Raw genomic sequence first — 19,815 nt, 5'->3', positions numbered from 1 at the left:
CGCATGCTAATGATCTATATGTATTAGAAGCGAAAGCCATAAAGGCATAAAATAACCTCTTCACTTGGAACCAAGGTACATAGATGCTCTTCAAAACAGCTTGAAGAAATGTGTGGGATTGTGGAGAGGAGGACAAAAGCCCGCCTCCTGGGGACACCACCCACAACAGTGGCCTGATGGCAGGGTTCCCACACAAATTGTTTCAAAATGTGTGTAAATTGTACATAAGGTTACCAGAAGTCATGTCCCACAGTCACATCCCTGAACGCTGTGCGCCCAGCATGCTGAGCGTCTGTGCCTTCCAGGGCATCCCTGCTCCACTGTCTCAGCCCCTGAGCCCACGTCACAGGAGGTCTTTGTGGACATGCCCATGAAAGCTTATTTTCTCTGTTGGCAGCCAAAATGTCAACTTTTTCTAAAAGGATTTTCTCTGTGTTTCTAGTAGTTTTGTCTGCTTTTCCTTTAAGTGGCAGGCAATAATAAATTCCTCACTATGCCGAGGGAAAGCTATTTGAGCCTTGTATTTAGTTTTCAGTCATTAAAATGTAGGTCATGTTTAAAAGAATATTTGATGGACAATGGATTTATTCTAAAACAACTCTGTAAATTCTGTGAGCTTATTAGTACTTAAATGAAATACATCTTTCCTTGAAATTAATCTATCTTAATCATCAGGATTTGTGTCCTAAAAAGCTTTTGTCACTGACTTTAATTCATTCATGTAACAATTAATACTTACTAATTATTAATTAATTAGTAATGCTTACTCAGTGTCCACTCTACCCAAAGCTCTGTTAGGTGCTGTTGGTATCTTGCTCAGCACAAAGTAAGCACCCAGCGAGTGTACCAGAGCCATTCACACGTTATAACATCAACTCTTTAATTATTACATGCGTACCATTACTGTTCTCAGTGAAGTGAAATGTTGGACAAACTATTTCAGGAGCATCTTCTTTTCCAAATGTGGTTAAATAACATGCTTACATAACCAAATGTATTCGCCCTTTGGTCAAACATACACCTGAAGTTTTAATTTGAGAAATTCTTAACAACAAACCTCTACTGTTTCTTTTTTTGAAGAAAAATTAATGAATATTATCCTCTTCTTAATCCTCCTTCTCCAACCAAAAGATCAAAGCTAGCAAACAAAACAGCCCACACCAGGTGAAAGTGATTTTGCCAGATATCATTTGAAAATGCCCATGCACCATAAGGAATATATTTATTATGCTGTCAGTCCCGCTTCAGTGTTCAAGGACTCAAATTCTCTCAGTAATAACCAGCTCAGTTTCTACGACTTCATACTGTGTGTGTCCCCTTAGTACATACCTATGGAGAGGGTGGGGAAATGGCTGCCCTCTCTTCCCTGCCATCAGGAGTCCCGCCCTTGGTTGCAGGTGCTGTTTGGCACGGCTGATGGGCAGGTGATCGTCATGGACTGCCACGGCCGGATGCTGGCCCATGTTCTCCTGCACGAGTCCGACGGCATCCTCAGCATGTCCTGGAACTACCCTGCCTTCCTGGTGGAGGACAGCAGCGAGAGCGACACCGACTCGGATGACTACTCCCCACCCCAAGGTAGCCCACCCCGCAAGGCCCTGCAGCCTGAGGGGATGAGCCTGTGCCCAGCAGAGGGCCTGCACTGTGCGGTGCCCCGACTCAGCAGAGACGCAGGGCAGGACCTGCCTGATCTCTACCCTTGGATTGACTGTCTTCTCTCCGCTATCCCTTTTCTCAGCGTACAGGTCAGGTTGGCAAAGCTCCATTGGCTTAGGGTTTCCTCATATAAAATGGGACCTATGACCCTTTCCATGTCCCTGGGGTGTTGGGGGGCTTAGCTGCATTGTTACCGCACCTCAGCAGCCCGTAGCTTCCGCTGTGTGAGAAAATCAGTTCTGCTGGTGATGAAGGCCAGTCCTTGGGCTGATATCCCATCCCCGTCCCCGCCTTCCTATCTCAGGCAGAAGCCCTTCCCTTTCCCAGTTCAGAAGAACCCACCTCCCCCCTCAGTCTCTCAGTGATGCTGGCTTAGATGAGCTGACATCAGAGCTTTTTAACATTTGGACCAGTAATGGAAAATTGTGTCAGCCTCGGTGGGGATGATTTCAGCTTCCAGTCCCCTTCACCCCTTGCAGTGTGTTTTTCCCTCCAATGTGAAAGAGACCCCACCCTGCAAAGATGCCTTTGATGTGAGCTGAGGCAGCTGTCTCCAATAGCAGCATTTGGCGCGGGCCCCCTGGCCTGGGCTCTTCCCACCCCCTGCACCAGCCTCTTGATTTAAAAGGCAAATAAGCAGTTAAACAGTGAAAGGGAAAGACTCCCCCCAGATGTGCCACAAGCTGGCCGGACTGCTTTCCTCACCTGTGTTCCTACGCGTGCTCAGCACCCTGTCCTGTGGCTGTGGGCGCGTGGGTCCCTGGTCCAGGGAAAGGATTTTTAATTTTCTCCCCCATCAGCATCTGCTCCCATTGGTACTTGAGTGTTCTTGTTTTGTCTGCTACTCTGTCCCAGACATGACAATATGTTATGTTTCCAGAGACATATACATATTCATTTGTTATTTAAGTAGAAGATGATATTCACACAGAAAAAAAAAAGTTAGATCAGTGTAGTGTCTCAGGATCCATGGGTCTTGGGAGACAAGAGTGTTCTAGCTCCCATACATCCATTTGGGAGGTAACCATACCCTTTCCTAGGAGGACCCCAGCCTTGAGTGTTGGTCATTTTTCCAGCCTCATAGTAATAAAGTCAGGGAAAACATTGGACCAGCATATTTTTACATCAGAACTTCATTAAATTGAATGCAGATTTATTTATCCCCATTTATTATTGTAAGAAATAAGATCCAGAGACCAAGTTTATAAAGCAAGTCCAGAGCAAGTCTAAGAATAGAGTTTAGTCCTGGCTGCTGCTCTAACAAGTTACTGTTCTCAGTAGGGTTGGCACAATTTGGAGGATGGCTGGGGTCTGCCTTTCAGATAGTGCAGGGTTTTTCTGGTGGCCTAGGGAGTTGGAGCACAAAGGTAGGTAGGTACCTGCAGCATCTTAAAGTGAAGCAAAGGAGACTAATGACCGGGGGTCCTCCACAGGCGGGGCTGAGTCAGGTGCGCAAGCAGATGTCAGGCTGGCCCACTGTGAATGGCTGCCAGAGATGAGCTTTACCTTTTTGAAACGACACATGGAAGAATCCAGAACATGAGCCTTCGTGGCCCTTCCCTTAACATCCCCAAATATTCCTTGAACTTACAAAGCAGGATTTTCTTTATGCTGGCTATGCACAGAAGATGGAGCAAAATTCTTTATGAGCCACACCCTACCTTGGCCTTCTCTCCAGGTTTGGGGACGCTTATGGTAAAAGCTTGAAGAACTGATAGTAGCTGATGTGGCTGCTCATTTCCTGTGATACTTGATGAAAGAGCATCTAGTGTCAAAAGCAACTTTCTTCTCTGCAGGGGACCAGGATTAAGAAAATGTTTTTATCCCTCTTCCCACCATCCTTACCCATTATATGACACTAAAATAATTCACATTTACATGGTATTAGAAACATTATACAGAAGTCACTAAACACATCATATACAGGTCAAATTTTTCACACACATTCTCACCCCCATGTAACAGAGCCCGAGGAGCCCCTCTCAGTGCCTCCAGGCTGTCTGGGCCCAACCTGCTTCCGATGCATGGTTCTCTGTAAGCACCCTCCTGGTGGCCTTGTGTGGTCCTTGAGTGGTATAGAATGCTGGCTTCTTTGGTAACATCCCAGTCCGGAGTCTGATCTGTACCATCAGGCAGTTTTCCAGGCCCTCCACAAGATGGTAGCACTGTGCACCTGGGCCTGGGCCATGAGTCCATTGCCTCTTTTTCACGCAGTTCTAATGTCCCTGCAGATGGTCCAGCAGCATATCCCATCCCGGTGCAGAACATCAAGCCGCTACTGACCGTCAGCTTCACCTCGGGGGACATCAGCTTAATGAACAACTATGATGACTTGTCTCCTACCGTCATCCGCTCAGGGCTGAAAGGTACGGAAGGCTGCGTGTGAGCCAGGCCCACAGATAGCCCTGTGCATGTTTGCCTTCTATGCTGTGTGTTGTGCACCCAAAACTTACTGATTCCTGTTCACTGTAGTGACCTCTTCTGGGCTTATTGGAGTCTGTTAATAAAAGTCATTTCCTTTCGCTCCTCTGCTTATCTGACGAGCCCATACCTTGTCTTACCTTGAGGAGGAATTCCTGACAGTCAGTCTTCCTCTTCACCTGCTCTTTCCCCACCACAACAAGAGCGCCCCTCCCTGGGGTGCACAGTCTGACGGCCGCAGGCCGACTGCCACTGTGTCTGCGCAGTATCGGGTGGCAGCCCCTGCCATTCCTGAGGCAGCAGACAGTACACAGACTGTTTACACACAAGCCCCTATCATTTTAAGGCTTATAAAGAACTGGCCCTTATGCAACAAAGTTACCTTGACAGACTTGTGGAGGGTCCACAATTGCCAGTCTGAGCATTGACATGAAGGCCAGCAGTCACACACCGATGCCTTCCTGAAAGGCTGATGCCTTTTGAATGCTATCATCTCAAGAGAAAAGCAGTGGCTGTAGGCATTCGGAGTGTTCTGAATTTCGCAGTTCGAGAATACTGCTGACGTTGTGACCTTGATGGGTTCTTTAGAAACACAGTTCTGTCTCTGTAAGGTTGATGGGTGCAATGTAGAACTTCCTGACCTGCCTCGGGTCCTCTGCCTGGGAGGTCGGGGGCAGACCAGAACCTTCAGTTCATCTTGCTTCTGTCAGTCAAAATTGGCCATCAGACCAGAGAGTTATGGCCACGTGCTTCTTGTCTGAATTATTCAGGAGTCACTGGGATATAGAGAATCAAGTCCACTACTTAACTATTTATTGGCTGGCATGCATCATACCTGCCTGCAAATCCTGAAGCACTCAATAACTCTATTTTAAAACTATTAGAATATTTTTAGGAGCAAGTTACACTCCCTTTTTTGGATGTCCCATTTTACTGTTTCAGAACTATAATTGTAAGGAGTTATTTATCCTATAAACTCCTAAGGGACATGAACTATGTAGAAATCCTGCTTTATACCACAAATGGGCCCTCTTAGGAGTTAAGTATTTTTTTGTGGTGATGATGAACTTAAATTCCTTGGGCTTTTCTACACTGTTGCTCATGTGAAACCTCCATTAAGATTGTATATCAATGTTATCTTAATTAAAAAAAAAATTCCTTGGGCTTTTCTGTAAGTTCTTTTCTGAATGTTCTGTCTTTTATGGAGCTAAACTGTAGGGAATGGCCATCATAAATTCTCATATATATTTAGTAATCCAAGCTCTATTCCTTTTCTTTAAGAATCCTATTTTTAAACTTTTCAGTGAAGTTTTATTTATTCCATCACAACCCAACTCTAGTTCTGGAGGCCTGAACTTTGTTTTCTGCCAAGTATGTGATCAGAACTGAAAATAACATCATTACCATTTGGTCCCCTTGTATCTCTAAAGGGTGAATTTTTCTAATTTTTCATCATCATGCGTACCCATGGCAACTTTATTTTCTTACTCCTTGGATGTATTGTCTTGTTTTCTGTCATCCTAGATGGCATTGCAGCAGCACTTCTCATACACTCCCCCCAAATGTGCGGTAGAGAATTAGGAACATGGATGAAGTGACTGGGGGAGGTGACCCAAAGTAGCCCCCCTAAGTGTGAAAACTTCTGAGTTTTATCTTCAAAATACAGGCAGATTTAGCATTCTTTTCATTACTTGACTAGAAACCTAAGTCTGATCTAAAAGTGTTTTCAGTCATTTGCACTTTCATAGGAGGAGATGCTTCTGCACTGACTCTCCCTAATTTCAGGAAGTTGAATGAGATTTAGTGAACTGGTGTCACCCAGTAGGTGCTGCATGTAGGCAATTTGCCTTTGATGTCTTGTGATCAGAATACTCTAAAGAGTCAGTCTTATGCATGGTACAAATAGCAAGAGTTTTTTGAAAAATTTACTTTTTGTCCACTACTTTATGGGTTGCATTGGTAGATACTGGAAAGAGATAACCAGCTTACTGTCAAAGGAGGCACACAGCCACTTTTACCATCGACGGATAATCTGTCCCATCATGATCAGTACTGGTCTCATCAGGTAGACTGAAGGGTCTAGTCTTTCTCTGTTCCTGTCTCAAAGAAATGTCATCAGAGAACTTTTCCAGTGAAGAAAGGTGATTCATGATATTGTCTAGCTTATCACCAACACCATAATTCATGTCACTTAAAAAAGAACTTAGAATGCCAAATAACCCATAGTCCCTTGATCACCTCTCTTTTCTGATGTATTTTCATTGCACATGCATATTGTGGCGGGAGGGAGTGATTTTGCTTTGCAGATGTTTGCTGAGGAAGTTCTGCCTTGAAGAAAAAAATCTGAGAATCCTAACTTTGGGGACTTCTGTTTGTCACACAGTGAACCATAAGTTGGCCCACCTTTTTGGGGTTTTTACCCTTTGTGGTACCTTTACCTTCCTTGAGTATGTGGGGGAGGAAGACTGCTTTCTCTCTGCCCATTTTAGATTCTCAAACTGGGGCCGTGGAAATTAGACTGACAAAAAAACAGATGCCAAGTGAAAACAAAAATGGTTTATTTACGTGCATCGCATTTACTTGTGGAAGCACTCAGAGGAGCAGCTCAAGGCGGGGTAGAACTTGGGCTCACATAGCATCCTAACAAAAGAACGATACATTTTTAGAGGAATGGCAAGACAGAGGAAAGGGACTTTAAGTTTCTAGTGCAGCAAATTGTGGGAAGGTAAACATATGGGGAACTAAAGGGCTAATTGGTGAGGTTTGTGATGTAGATTCTTCTGATGCCATCTGAGGGTTGATGGGGTGTAGAGTTGGTTCCAGGGATTAATTTCTGTACTTTCTGGTGGGGTCTGGGGAGACATTTTCAAAAATTTATGTCCTGCTTTTAGGCAAAAGGGGAAAAGGAGAGAACTTTTCTTGTGTCTGCTGCTTCTCAGTTGCCTTCCACTCAAAAGAATCCTTATACCAACATGGCATATTTTGGTGTGGCATGTTCTGCTACCCTTCAAGGAAAAATAATTCAGTCCTGAGTTCATAAATCCACTGATCAAGCCAGTGTGCCTCTTGCAGTAAAGCAGGCTTCCAAAGGCGCTTCTCATCTCACCTCACATTTCATCTTAAAAGAATTCAAATCCTTAGGCTTGTTTCTTTGTCTTGCAAAATTTCCTCTTTTTATCATTTCATTGAGCACACTGAGAGAATCAGGAGGGGGTTTGGAGGCAGAGTAGTTTTGGTCCACAAAGCTGTTCCTGCAGCCTGGGCTGAGATTTGTACCCTTTTGGACCTGCAAGGATTGTACCCGTTGTCCTCACTGAATACATGCTGATTTTTTTCTTAGTCCTTACTGTGTTCACCAGAAGTACTATTATTAAAGGAAAAAAATGTACCTGTTAACTTTACCATCACATACTTTGCTACTTAATTTGTGTCTTCATCCTGTGTTCTCTCTGTCTGGACACACATACACACATGTATCTAATGACTAGTAAAACCAGTAATTAGCATGTACATCTAGGGGACAAGGCCTCTGTGAACCTCAGACTCCCAACAGGTAAGAGCACTGTTCTTTCTCCACTAATGCTTGGCTGCCTCTTTGTGACCCAGCTCTAATGCCACACAGGGGACAGTTGTTAACCAAAAGAACCAAATTTTCTCACCTTGACTACATGTAAAATTTTGACCCTCCAGGCTTTTACCAAAAAGTATGCAGAAGATTGACTAAAATAGAATAATGTGATTCTGATTTTCTTTGTGTAAAACAGTGTAAGAGACCAAAATCCACACCCACCTCAAAATCATCAAGAAAAATTAGTGCTTCAGGTGAAAGGGCCCATTCTAGGTGTTAGAGCTCCCCACGCCACTAGGGACTGTCCTGAGAGCTGCAGGAAAAGTGGAAAGAGGCTTACTGAGTAAAGCATTAGTTCTTTTTCTAGACTATATTTTAAAACAATTTTTTTAGAGATTCAAATAAATGAAATTATTAGTAGAACATTGGGCAAAGATACTGGAGATTATTTCCTAAAGTAAGATGGGCATAGCTTACAAAAAAACTCGGAGATGGAACTGGTTCTATCCTGACCCCGTCTAGGCTTCCATATCCTTGCTTCATTGTAGTGACATCTAGAAATTGAATAAATATTTTATTTTTCTTTCATTCTATAGTAATTTATGAGGATTTTAAACTCCAATCCTAGGGGTTTAATTCTGGAGGGCACTCACAGACCCCTGGTTGACACTGAATAGTCCAAGGCTTTTCTTCATTAGTCTCACTCCTGAATTTACTGTGTCAGGGTTTTATGAGGGAACCTGTTTCCCTGATGTCTGGTGTGCCCGTCCCATGGATCAGGCCTGTTTCATGCTACATATCAAAGGGCCCACACATGTTGCTGTGTCCTTCAAGGCTATTAGTTGTATAATCGTCAGAACAAGAAATGACATTATTCATATGGAACTTACTCTTTTTTAAAGAATGACGTACCTTTGTGGGTGACAGCCATCTCTGTATAACCTTACTACTGCACTGAAGAAATCCCTGATGTATTTGGGCTCATTCTTACCTCCGGCAGATAGCACCCTTCTGGTACACAGCCCCCGTGAGTGCTCAGGGCTCGCCGTGTTGGTCTTTGAGCAGACTCTGAATGGACAGTATCTGTAGGTCAGCCCTGCTGGGGCAATACCCCACCTTTCTGTTGGGGAAAACTAAAGGTTGATAAAATTCAAAGAACCTTATTAAAATAAATAACAAAAGGAATGGTGCAAGTATTCACTCACCTGCCTGACCACAGTCGAGCAGGAGAGGGGCCTTGGGAACTCAGTGCTGTTATCTGTGTTTCTGCAGTATCACAGCGATGTTGCCATCCTAACAGTGTGGGTGGGCTCCGTCTTCTTGTTACCTTCACATGTAGTGTTAGTTGCCCCTCTTTTTGACTTGTGTTTCCAAAGCTCCATCCAGAGAAGGTCATTTCAGTCTCATCGTCAAGACCAGGCATTTCTCCAGCATGACAGAGCTGTGTGGACGTCCTAAGTGCTTTTGAGTATATGCACAAAATCCTCAGCCATTTGAACTCTCATCCTCCAGGATACTTATTTGATTCTTTTAAGTGATTTTTCATCTCCTTTCTTGTTAGTCCTGTTTCTTATTCACATCTTTTTGTAAGAAAAAGGGAAAAAACTACTTTTATTGGTGCTTTCACTATCTCAGATTTAGAGTTTTTTTTCATTTTGTGTTTGTCTATAACTACTTCATGTAGCCCTCTGCTACCTCTGTCTCTTCATTTCTGTCTGTGGCTAACTTGATAAGCAAGCTCTCAGTTCGGAGGTCAGGAGAGCCATGTTCTCCCAGGGATCTCTGTCCAGTCTTCAAGGCAAGTTAAGGAATACTTGTGACCTCAGATTGTGGTGGTATTAATGTCAGAATCTCTAGTGCACATGAGTAAGAGAGGGATGCTGTGATTACACAGGACCTGACAGAGCTCAGGAGCTGCTGAATTCTAGACCTGGGTCTGAACCATGCCCCTGTCCTAGCAGAGCCCTTTTTAGATCCACCTGGCGTCTCTACAAAACAGGCCACTGAGTTGTGGAGTCCAGGGAACTCTGTATAAGCCAGATACGATGTTAGGGTCTTGAGGGAGGAAAACTATGCCATAAATCTTAGTACTAATAGCTTATTTTACCAGCAAGAATAAGTTGCTCATATTGGGATTAGACAAACCATTTAGCAGCCATTTCTTATAGGTACTAAGTGGTTTCTAGGTAGGCATCACATCTCTTGTGTGAAAATTTCTCTGACAACACTACCAACCCACAAAAGTATTTATCTTCTTTTCTAAGCCCCACAGCATCCCAATGTTGAATAGATATCAAGGCCTTCATATGCAGCCCTGTCCTTTATCTGAACTTCATCTGCCCAGTGATGCATAAAAATCAAGTGAATATAAATTTAGGCTTTGCCCTTGATTTACTTTTTCCTTTTAGTGTTTGTAAATGCTTTGCATCATCTGTGGGCGTGGGGGGCAGAGTGGGAAAGCACTTGGGATGTACAGTCACAGTTTTCTTACCTTATTGCTCTGTCAGAGTCCCATGGGGCCCTTTATGGAGACACTGGTGCTGGTGTTAGATATTTCACACGCCAGCCTTTCATATGTGGCTTTTGCCTGATTTAGTTGTTTCAGGAGCTGCAGTCCCCATCCATATAACAAACACCTGTTCTGAAGTAGAGTCTCTACTGTCTTAAGAGAAATGGGGAACCTACTGTCTTCATAGGAGAAAGGGGAAGAGCTGCCGCTGGATTCGCTCAGTGGTTCTGTTTTGTAAACTACCTGAGTGAAAGTTCAGGAATGCTCCTGTCCTCATGCTGACCATTTTCTTTGTGATTTCAGAGGTGGTGGCTCAGTGGTGCACACAGGGAGACCTCCTGGCAGTTGCTGGTATGGAACGGCAGACCCAGCTCAGTGACCTTCCCAACGGCCCTCTTCTGAAGAGTGCCATGGTCAAGTTCTACAATGTTCGAGGGGAGCACATCTTCACACTGGACACACTTGTGCAAGTAAGGGCAGGTGTCAGACCCTTGCTGTGGTGCCACTGTTAGTATGCCCCAATCTCCATTAAACACTCATTAATTCTTTATACTCACTGTATTATCTTTGACAGATTTTAATCTCAAATTGATCTTTATTAAATTATGGGGTATAAACCAGAAGAAACAAGAGAAGAAGAAGTTTTGCCTTTTAACTGGAATAGTTTACTCCATTCCCCAAATCAGTGAACAGAGAGTAAGCAGAATGAGCTGGCATTTGTCATCGCTGTGCAGTAGAAATCAGAGACCTGCAAAAGAAACACAGAATCTTCATTTATTCACTGTGACTTTGTGTGTGCTATGCCAGTAATGTACTTTCACATTTCAACTAAATTATTGCTGTACAATAAATAAAAAGTTTAAGGGTGTTGAAGAAACTATGCACAGGTGGGCCCGTTTCTATTTGTTTTTCTTTCCTAGAAATCTAGCTCACTTCTGACCTGGATCAGTAATGGTGGAGGACAAAATTCTTAGTGGAGTGTGGTGGGAACAGGTCTGGGTGTGAGCTGATGATTGATGGGGGTGATAATAAACTAGGAATGTAGGTCCTAACCTGACCCAGCACATCAGAAAGGCAGGTATACCAGATGTGGGGGAATTTGTAATTAGATGCAAGTATTAATTATGTAAATGTATCTTTTCTTTTAATTGTGATAAAATGTACATAAGATTTACTCATAACCATTTTTAAGTGTATAGTTCAGTAATGTTAAATGTATTACTTTATTGTGTAACCAATCTCCAGAACATTTTCATCTTGCAAAATTGAAACTCTGTACCTTTCTGTCTCTGTGAATTTGACTCCTCTACATACTTCATGTAAGTGGAATCAGTGTTTGTCTTTCTGTGACAGGCTAATTTCACTTAGCATAATGTCCTCAAGGTTTATCCACATCTTAGGATGTGTCAGAATTTACTTCCTTTTTAAGGCTGAGTAATATGCCATTGTATGCATATACCACATTTTGCTTATCCATTCATCTGTCAGTGGACATTGGGTTCCTTCTACTTTTTGGCTATTATGTGTAATAATGCTGCTGTGAAGAGGGGCATGCAAATATCTCTTTGAGATGCTGTTTTCAATTCTTTTGATAATTACCTAGAAGTAGAATTGCTAGATCATATGGTAATTCTATTTCTAATTTTTTTGAGGAACTGCCGTACTATTTTCCACAGTTCCTACACCATTTTACATTCCTACTAACAGTGCACAAAATTTCAGCTTCCCTACATCCTTGCCAACACCTGTCATTTTTCTGGTTTTTTGATAGTAACCATCCTAATGGGTGTAAGGTGGTATCTCATGATGGTTTGCATTTGTACTTCCCTGATGATTAGTTATATTGAGCATATTTTCATGTGTTTACTGGATTTGTTTGTCTTCTTTGGAGAAATGTCTATTGAAGACCCTTGCCCATTTTTTAACTGGGTTATTTGTTTTTTTATTGTCAAGTGTTACATCTTCTGTGGTCAAATAAGCATATTTGTTCAAGCATCCAGCAAACATTTTGAGGGGCTACTTTGTGGCTGGCACTGAGCTTCTAACTCAGCACTAGTAGGAGGCATATGATTCAGGAGCCATTCAAGAGAATAGACTGACAGTAAGTCCCAGCCAAAGCTGGGTAGTATGATTTTAAAGAGAGAGTAAATGCTTTCCAGGCCTTTTCTACAATCCCTGGGGCAGAGTGGTACAGATTTGCTAATTAATGTGACTGAAAAGCTAAAAATAGAAGGAATTTAAGGAACTATTAAGGATGTTGCAGAAATGGGCATCCATGGATTCTGGTGGTAGGTGCTTTGCGGCCTGGGACTGGGAAGTGTAAAGTCATTATAATGAAGCATGTTCAAGAAACAAGAAATGCGGATGGGAAGTTGTGGTAGGATAGGAAATTAAGATTCCTGTACTGGAAGTGAAATAGTTCTAAGTGATGAGGTGAACCCAGGGGAAGCTGAAGTGGAATATATTTGAGGCCATCAGTATGTGGCCAAGGTGTGTCAAAAAATAAACTTGGATATTGGAGTCCCTGTGGATTTGGGGTTGAAGGAGAGAGGACCTTTTTTACTATTGTGACCCCACTGCCAGTGTATTGCCTAGAACACAGTAGGTGCTCAGTAAATATTTTTTCAGTGAATTGGTGGATGGACCAGGTGTCAGCATATGCTTTCTTCAGTTCTTTCGGTATTGTTTGAACTAGTAGGATATGTTCTTAATCAAATCTCAGGCTAGCTTTCTATTCCTAGCCTACCTTGAAGACAAGCAGAACATGGAGATTTTCAGCTCTTTTATGAGTTAATAAGGCTTTTATAGTCATTAGGATATTTGTGACCTGAAGTGCTGAACTCACTCAGCTTTGTGCACTTTTCTGTCTGATTCAGGGCCTCTTTCTTGCTGCCATTCTGTTCCCTCTACAGGGAATGTCCTTCCCTGCCATCTCTGCTCAGGGAAATCTGTCCTCTTAATGCCAACACAATCACATCTTTTGTAAATCTGCCCAGTGATTGCAACACCTCTTCTCAACAGCCTTAATCATTGCAAACATTCTCATCAACTATCACATGAAACTATCATAGGTCCTGAATTTACTATTTGGGGCTCAGGGATAAGAAAGGAGCTTGGCTGATTTTCCTTTGCAGAAACATATCTGTACAGTGTCTCAGCATTTTAATAAATTGTTGAGTGATTCTTTTTTATTTGAGATTCTGTTCCAGTCATTTAGAAAAATTGCCTCAAATGTAAAGTTAAGTAATGACGATGCTATTAAAAATCAAGTACAATATTATTTACATGTAGTACCAGCTTAACTCCTGTCTGAAATGATTCTGACTCATCTAATCTGTGCTGTGCTATTTAAGTTGTCTAAAGACGGACATTTTTATAGCAGGAAGGAAGTTAGGCAATTTATTGGATTGTTTATAAAAATAACTAAATGCAGTTTAGATTGGATAATTTATCTCCACGTTAATGAGAATGTAGGTTATTGTGTTCAGAGCTGCTGCCCGGCACAGACTGGCAGCACCCTCAGCTTAAAATTGATTCTCCTGATTTACTCAAATAACAGCAATGCCAGGGGCTGAAGCTTTTGTAAGGAAGTATACTATAATTTATTTTCCTTTCCTTCCTACCCATTATAATTTAAAATTATTAGCAGTTGTAATTTATCTCATTAGCATTTATCTGTGACCATCTATCTATAATTGCATATTTGATAATCTGACAACAGATTTTTAGAGTAGTGTCACTGACTGAAGTTTACAGGCTTTAGTAATGGGGGCTAGATTTTTGTTTTGTTTTGCTTTAGCTTTATGAACTTTTTTTTTTTTTTTGCATTACAGGTAAGTTGGAGAAGTCATCTTATATTCCATAAGGGTCACTTATTGATATAAAATATTTGGGTAAAAAATGAAAAGAGAAGGAAGAAGAAAGGAAGTGTGGAAAGTGAAAAATCAAATCAGAGATTGCACTTAGGGCCACAGACTTCTGTGCTCCTGAAGGGGACTCCTTTAGCAAAAATACATTTACCCCCTTTCACTGAGAATGAACTCTGTGCTCTCACAAAGCTGCTGAAGGTATGCTTTTCCTGTTGTTTGCTGTAAATAGCTGAGAAAGTCCTTGGGGTTGTCTGCTTTCGAAATACAAGAAGAGTGTATTTTAAAACTGAGATTTGGGTGACTGAATCCTGAGCCCTCTCTTATTACTGAAACTGAGTTGATGGCCTGGTCATTGTAACTTAATATCCAAAACTGTGCTTCCGGCCAGCACTATTTGATGATGACCAATCACCAACTTGGTCTATTTAAAAGTGAACTGCTCTAGAAGGCTCTCCTTCTTCGGACATGTTTGTACAACCATTAAACATCCCCTTCTACCAGGGACTGTGGAATATTCAAAGTGTCTCTCCTCTAAGACGGAGATTTCCCTCTGAGACAGAGATTTCCTCTAAGACAGATCCCCACCTTCTTTGGGGTGGGGGGGCGGTGCAGCCCAGAGAGAAAGGGCTGCAGTGGTTGTGGGAAGCTTCCGCAGGGATTGACGCCTCCAGGGCCATGTGGCCAGGCCTCACCCAGAGCCCCAGAGCCACAAACCGTGGGCTTGGATGGCCTCATTTTCCCTTTCTTGCACCAGGGTGACTGGTTTTGGCCATTTTGTTGCCTGTTAACTTTACTCCTGCTTGAACAACTTATCTTTAATATAGGGAAAGAACACCCTTTTTAGTCCTCTTAAATTTTTAGAGGACTCTATGCCACGGCTGTGTGCTAAGTAGTGGTATAGTGAGGACACTTTCAATTCTGATGAAAAGAATAAAGGGAACTCCCTTATCTTAGTCGGGCCTCTGCTGCAATGACCTCCTTGGAGAAGCCTTCTTGGCCCCCTTGGCCTGCAGCGGCCCCCTCGCTCCCTCTCCAGCACCTCCAGCAGCCCTTTCCCTCCCTGTTTTTTGTTCATGGCCTTTCAGTGCCAGATATTGTCAGCTAGTCCCCCCCTGAATGTCTGTTCCATCAAGGCAGAGGATGTGTTATTCAGGGGCCACCCCATGCACCTAGAATGTGTCCGGCCTCTTGTATACATGTCACAGTATTTACTGAGTGGTGGTTGACAGCTCAGTTGGTGAGGACATGGCTGGGCAGAAGCCTGGCGTGCGCCATGTGGTGGCAGGTTATGACGTATTTTGTGTGTCTTCAGAGGCCAATAGGGGTTGAAACTGGCTGTTAACTAGCACGTTCCATAATGCTGGAGCAGGGGAAGTAAAGTGAGTGAATGGCCCTGCATTCCTGTTCGGCGGCTCAGCATCACACATAAGAGAGGGCGGCAGTTGAGAGGACGGCTGGACTGTGCTTAACCAGTCCTCTGCCCTCTGAGGGAGGGGCCACCTCTCCTGCTGAGAACACCTCTCACTGCTGGAGGAACTTGCCCAAGCACTGGGTATCCACCACGGATGCTCCCAGACATGTAGCTCATTTGCTTGCCCTTTGGCATGCAAATTATGTGAACTTCCCCACACAAAATAAGATTTGATTGTTACCATCTTCACAGTTCTAGCCATCAGTTCTAAATATAGTCATTTTGCGTGATGTGAAAAAGATACTAAGTCCACAGATTTACAACTGAATTTTTCCCTACCAGTTGGCAGCTGTTCAAACAAACATTAATCTGTGCGAGTCGTGTTTGCCTGTGCTCCTGTCTGTGCCCAGGTTTGTTAGCACTAAATATTTGGCAGTGTCTCTTGTGCCAGACTAACCCTGGTGGGCAGGAAGTTGCCGGGGAAACAGCACTTGGGGTGGCCTTTGGGGGCGACTCCAGCACCACAGGTCCTAGGGGATGGAGTGGTGGAGTAGTGGAAATGGCTACAGCTAAACCGAGACGTACCCCCTGTCTGCAGGCATGTGCACCTGCCCCCACTTTGACTCTTGTCCTTTCTGAAGCAACAGTACACGGGTAGCGAGGGCCTTGTAGGCCAGAGCTCTCGCCAGCAGCACAGGAAGTGAGACCTGTAATAAGTAAGATGCCATTTCAGAAAAGTATAAAAAAGGTACAAAAATATTCTGTATTCATTTATTATTTATTTATTTACATCCAGCTTTATTGAGATACAGTTGACATGAACACTGTGCATGTTTAGAGTGTACGATGTGTGGATATGATACACTTCTATACTGCAGGACTTCTACCGCCACCACACCACATAATTACCATTTCTTTTTGCGGTGAGATACTTAGGATTTACTTTCTTAGCAACTTCCGTGTATATAGCACAGTATTGCTATGTATAGCCACCATACTATGTGTTAAATCCCACATAAAAGGAGTTTGTAGGATACCCAGAACTTAAAAGGTCCTTAAAGGTTGTGGCCCTACCACCTCTGTCTCAGTGGTAGTTACAATGTCAAGTTCCCGACATCAGTGATAACTCAGAGTCTTCAGACAAGAAGGTCAGCTCTCACTGTTTGTAAATTCTTCCTTATTTTTCTAATACTGCCTTAAAAGTTATTAGGGCAAAAGTACCAGTATTTATTTTGCTGCTTTATCATCTTACATGGATTATATGCTATAAAAATAAATTACATGAGCAGGTCTCCCCCACTCTGTGGAAATAAACTGTCACTGACTTGGGCCAGCGCATGAATGCTGCACTCCAGGCCACTAGACCGTGAATTCCTGTTGGTGTGCTTGTCCTGCTCTTAGAGGGGATTTCCTGGAAACCTTGCTCCAGGTAACACTTAACTTCTTTGAGACCCTGAGGTCACTTCTCCAGGCAGAATAATTTCAGCCCTTTTTTCCTGGGTCCTACTTCTCAGTCCTTTCAAGACTCCCTGCCCCTTGTTGAGAATTGCAAGTTCTCCTCACTGATGCAGTGCACACCGCGGAGCAGCGGGGTCCTTCCCTGCCGCCATGCCCTCCTGCTGCTGCGTCCTTCTCACCTAGCAGTGCTGCATGGCTCACTTACCCACTGTGGATTCCTTTCTGCCGTAACGAATTGTTCCAGTCATTGCCGGTTAGCTGTTTATGCAGTGTGTTTCCCCTGTTATCTGTTACCTTTCCTACAGACGTGGTATTCACTTTGTTTCTGAGTATGTTAGCCTTGACCAAATGGCTTAAGGAGAAAATGGGAGAATTTAGGTTCGTTACCTTAAATGTGATTGATAGATAATTAAATTTTTTTAGTGGAACATTGCACATTCTTTAGGTGGTTGTATCAATATATTGCCACTTAAGAGAGGCAGCACCTTGTGGTGAGATCAGCACAGGCTTTGGGGTTATGGGGAAGTGATTGGTGACAGTTGTAGCTGTCCTGTGCACAAACTGTGACCCAGTTACTTAGTCTCTTGGATTTAAGTGGGAATAATGATACTTGTGGTAGAGGTCAGAGGATTAAATGAGATAATATGTGTGCTTATTAAGGTAACCTAATGTGCTATTGGTGGGTAGGAAGTTTTTAAGACTTGTTATTTTTGTTATGACAGGCAGTGATTATGGTTATAAGTGGGTTTTTTTCCAGTTTGCAAGTTTGTGTAAGTGGTTTAAGTTCCTTTGTACAAAGATATCAGAGATACATACTTATCATAATGATAATTGTGTATGAGACCCTCCCAAAGTGTGTAATCAACTGTTACACAGAGACGGTTACTGTGAAAAGCAGAACTAGAAGGAGAGGGGACAGCCGGTACATCTTGCCCTGTATCTGGCAGGCCAGACAGGTCGACTCAAAAGCAGTGGGACATTGGACAAAATAAGTCTGGTATTTCTGCACCCAATTCCAACCAGTCAGATTGTGCTAATGGAAAACTGTTAGTTATGTGAGCTCTAGGTTGCAAGTGTTATCCTACGAGGCTCAGGGGTGGTGGGTAGGCCATATATTTTAAGATTAAGCATGATTTTGGTATTAACAAACTTCGTTCTTAACCTACACTTACGGGGGGGTTGGTGATACCAAAATTTTGTTGTCGAGTTTTTATTTGTTGCTTGTCCCATCCTCAGCAGGGACAGTGCCTTGCTTTAAATTAATAGGCCTGCTATGGGGTCTGCTCTGCGTGGGATCCACTTATAACGAGGCCCATTATGGAAGCTCTCTAGAAACCCCAAGCTTGAGTCCCAGGCTCCATGGTCTTCCTCCTGAGGGTGGAGGCTGTGAGCCCACCCAGCCTCACTGTGATGGAAATGAAAAATGAGTTGTCTTCAGCCTTAGCATTTTGTTTTGAAGTTGAAACCAGGATTAACTGACCCTGGAGACTATTTTAAGCAAGTGTCTTCATGTGTTCTTTTTATCTTGATGCTTTTCATGAAAGTGTTGGGAAAATTCTGTTCCCGTCTGCCATTTATATAAAAGATGTGGTGTCCCCATTTCTGATCTTTGAAACCCCTCAAAACCTCATTAAATTAGAATTCCGTCTGTTTGCATTGGAAGGAGCAAATTTTCCTGCTGCATCCCCATCAAAACCCCCGCCTCTTGCTTTTTCTTCCGCTGATCTTATGTAAATGGCGCCCCTGGGCTTTGGATTTTTTTCTGGACAGCTAGTTCCTAACTTGCCTATTTGGATTCCAGCCTACCTTTTCAAAGCATGTGTTGGCCACAGACCCCCAGAGTGGCCCCCTAGGAACTGTGTCCCCTCCTCTCTCCTTTTCCAGATGGCTTTCTATTTCCTTTCTCTGCTCCATCAGCTCAAGGATGGATGAAAATACTAGTGACAGTATCTACAGGTTACAACCTGTGATAGGTCCCAGAGCACTTAGGCATTTTTCATCTCCTTTAATCATCACAGCTCCCATTTTACTCATGAGAAAGTAGGAGATGTCCAGGGGTTAGATAATAGTCTAACCAGTTATGACCCCAAATCTAGTGTGGATTTGACTCTAAAATGCTCCTTGGAAAGACTGGAGGGAAGGGCCATCTGGTCTACCCCCCTCACCGCCTCCCCAAGCCATGGAACTACCCAGTTCCTAGGGGATCCAGGTAGCCTGAAGCTTCAGTACTGAATACAGGTTACTATACCCCAAGCTGATTGCATCTCCTGGTAGAAATGTCATTGTTCCAAGCTAAGTTAGGCTTTATGGCCCCAAATAAAATGAGGTAATACATGTAAGGAACTTTGTGAAATTGTTCTGGTGCTGTGTTCTGACCTGGGGCTCTCTTAACTACTTTCCAGTGAAAATACAAAATTTCTATATGCAGTATTTGACATCCTCTTTTGTGCTTTTTAAAACCATATTCTCAGAAACCGTAGGTCAGTTAATTTACGTGGTGCACACGCACGCGGTCTCCCCTTGCTTAGCTCAAAAGCAAAGTCTCGCTTCACTTCCCGGCAGCGCCCTATCATCTCCATCTGCTGGGGACACCGGGACTCGCGGCTGCTGATGGCCTCAGGACCCGCCCTGTACGTGGTCCGCGTGGAGCACCGGGTGTCCAGCCTGCAGCTGCTCTGCCAGCAGGCCATTGCCAGCGCCCTGCGAGAAGACAAGGACGTCAGCAAGCTGACGCTGCCCCCACGCCTTTGCTCCTACCTCTCCACTGCCTTCATCCCCACCATCAAGGTAAAGCCCTTCCGCCCTTCCCTCTCCTCCTGCCTCACCCGTGCGGGCTGCCTGCTCCCGAATGGCTCACTGTGGGGAGGGCAGAGACAGAGAATACAGACAGGACCCCCAGAGCAGAAGCCCGGAAGGCAGCATG

The 19,815-nt window shown here is 43.5% G+C and overlaps 1 protein-coding gene across 4 annotated transcripts in view; it reads left to right on the top strand.

The window, feature by feature from the left end:
- TULP4 (TUB like protein 4) overlaps positions 1 to 19,815 on the top strand; it is a 251,074-nt gene that overhangs the window by 204,728 nt on the left and 26,531 nt on the right. For all 4 annotated transcript variants that reach the window (XM_036886749.2, XM_036886750.2, XM_057489071.1 and 1 more), the window contains 4 exons: positions 1,398 to 1,578; positions 3,888 to 4,022; positions 10,458 to 10,624; positions 19,455 to 19,679. In XM_036886749.2, the coding sequence (XP_036742644.1) occupies positions 1,398 to 1,578; positions 3,888 to 4,022; positions 10,458 to 10,624; positions 19,455 to 19,679 (708 nt within the window). The remainder of the gene's footprint in view (positions 1 to 1,397; positions 1,579 to 3,887; positions 4,023 to 10,457; positions 10,625 to 19,454; positions 19,680 to 19,815) is intronic.

Source organism: Manis pentadactyla, chromosome 12 (genome assembly GCF_030020395.1).
Source record: "Manis pentadactyla isolate mManPen7 chromosome 12, mManPen7.hap1, whole genome shotgun sequence".
In the NCBI taxonomy this organism is placed as follows: Eukaryota; Metazoa; Chordata; class Mammalia; order Pholidota; family Manidae; genus Manis; species Manis pentadactyla.
The sequence above is the reverse complement of the archived record's forward strand: the minus strand, read 5'-3'. Positions and strand labels throughout refer to the sequence as shown.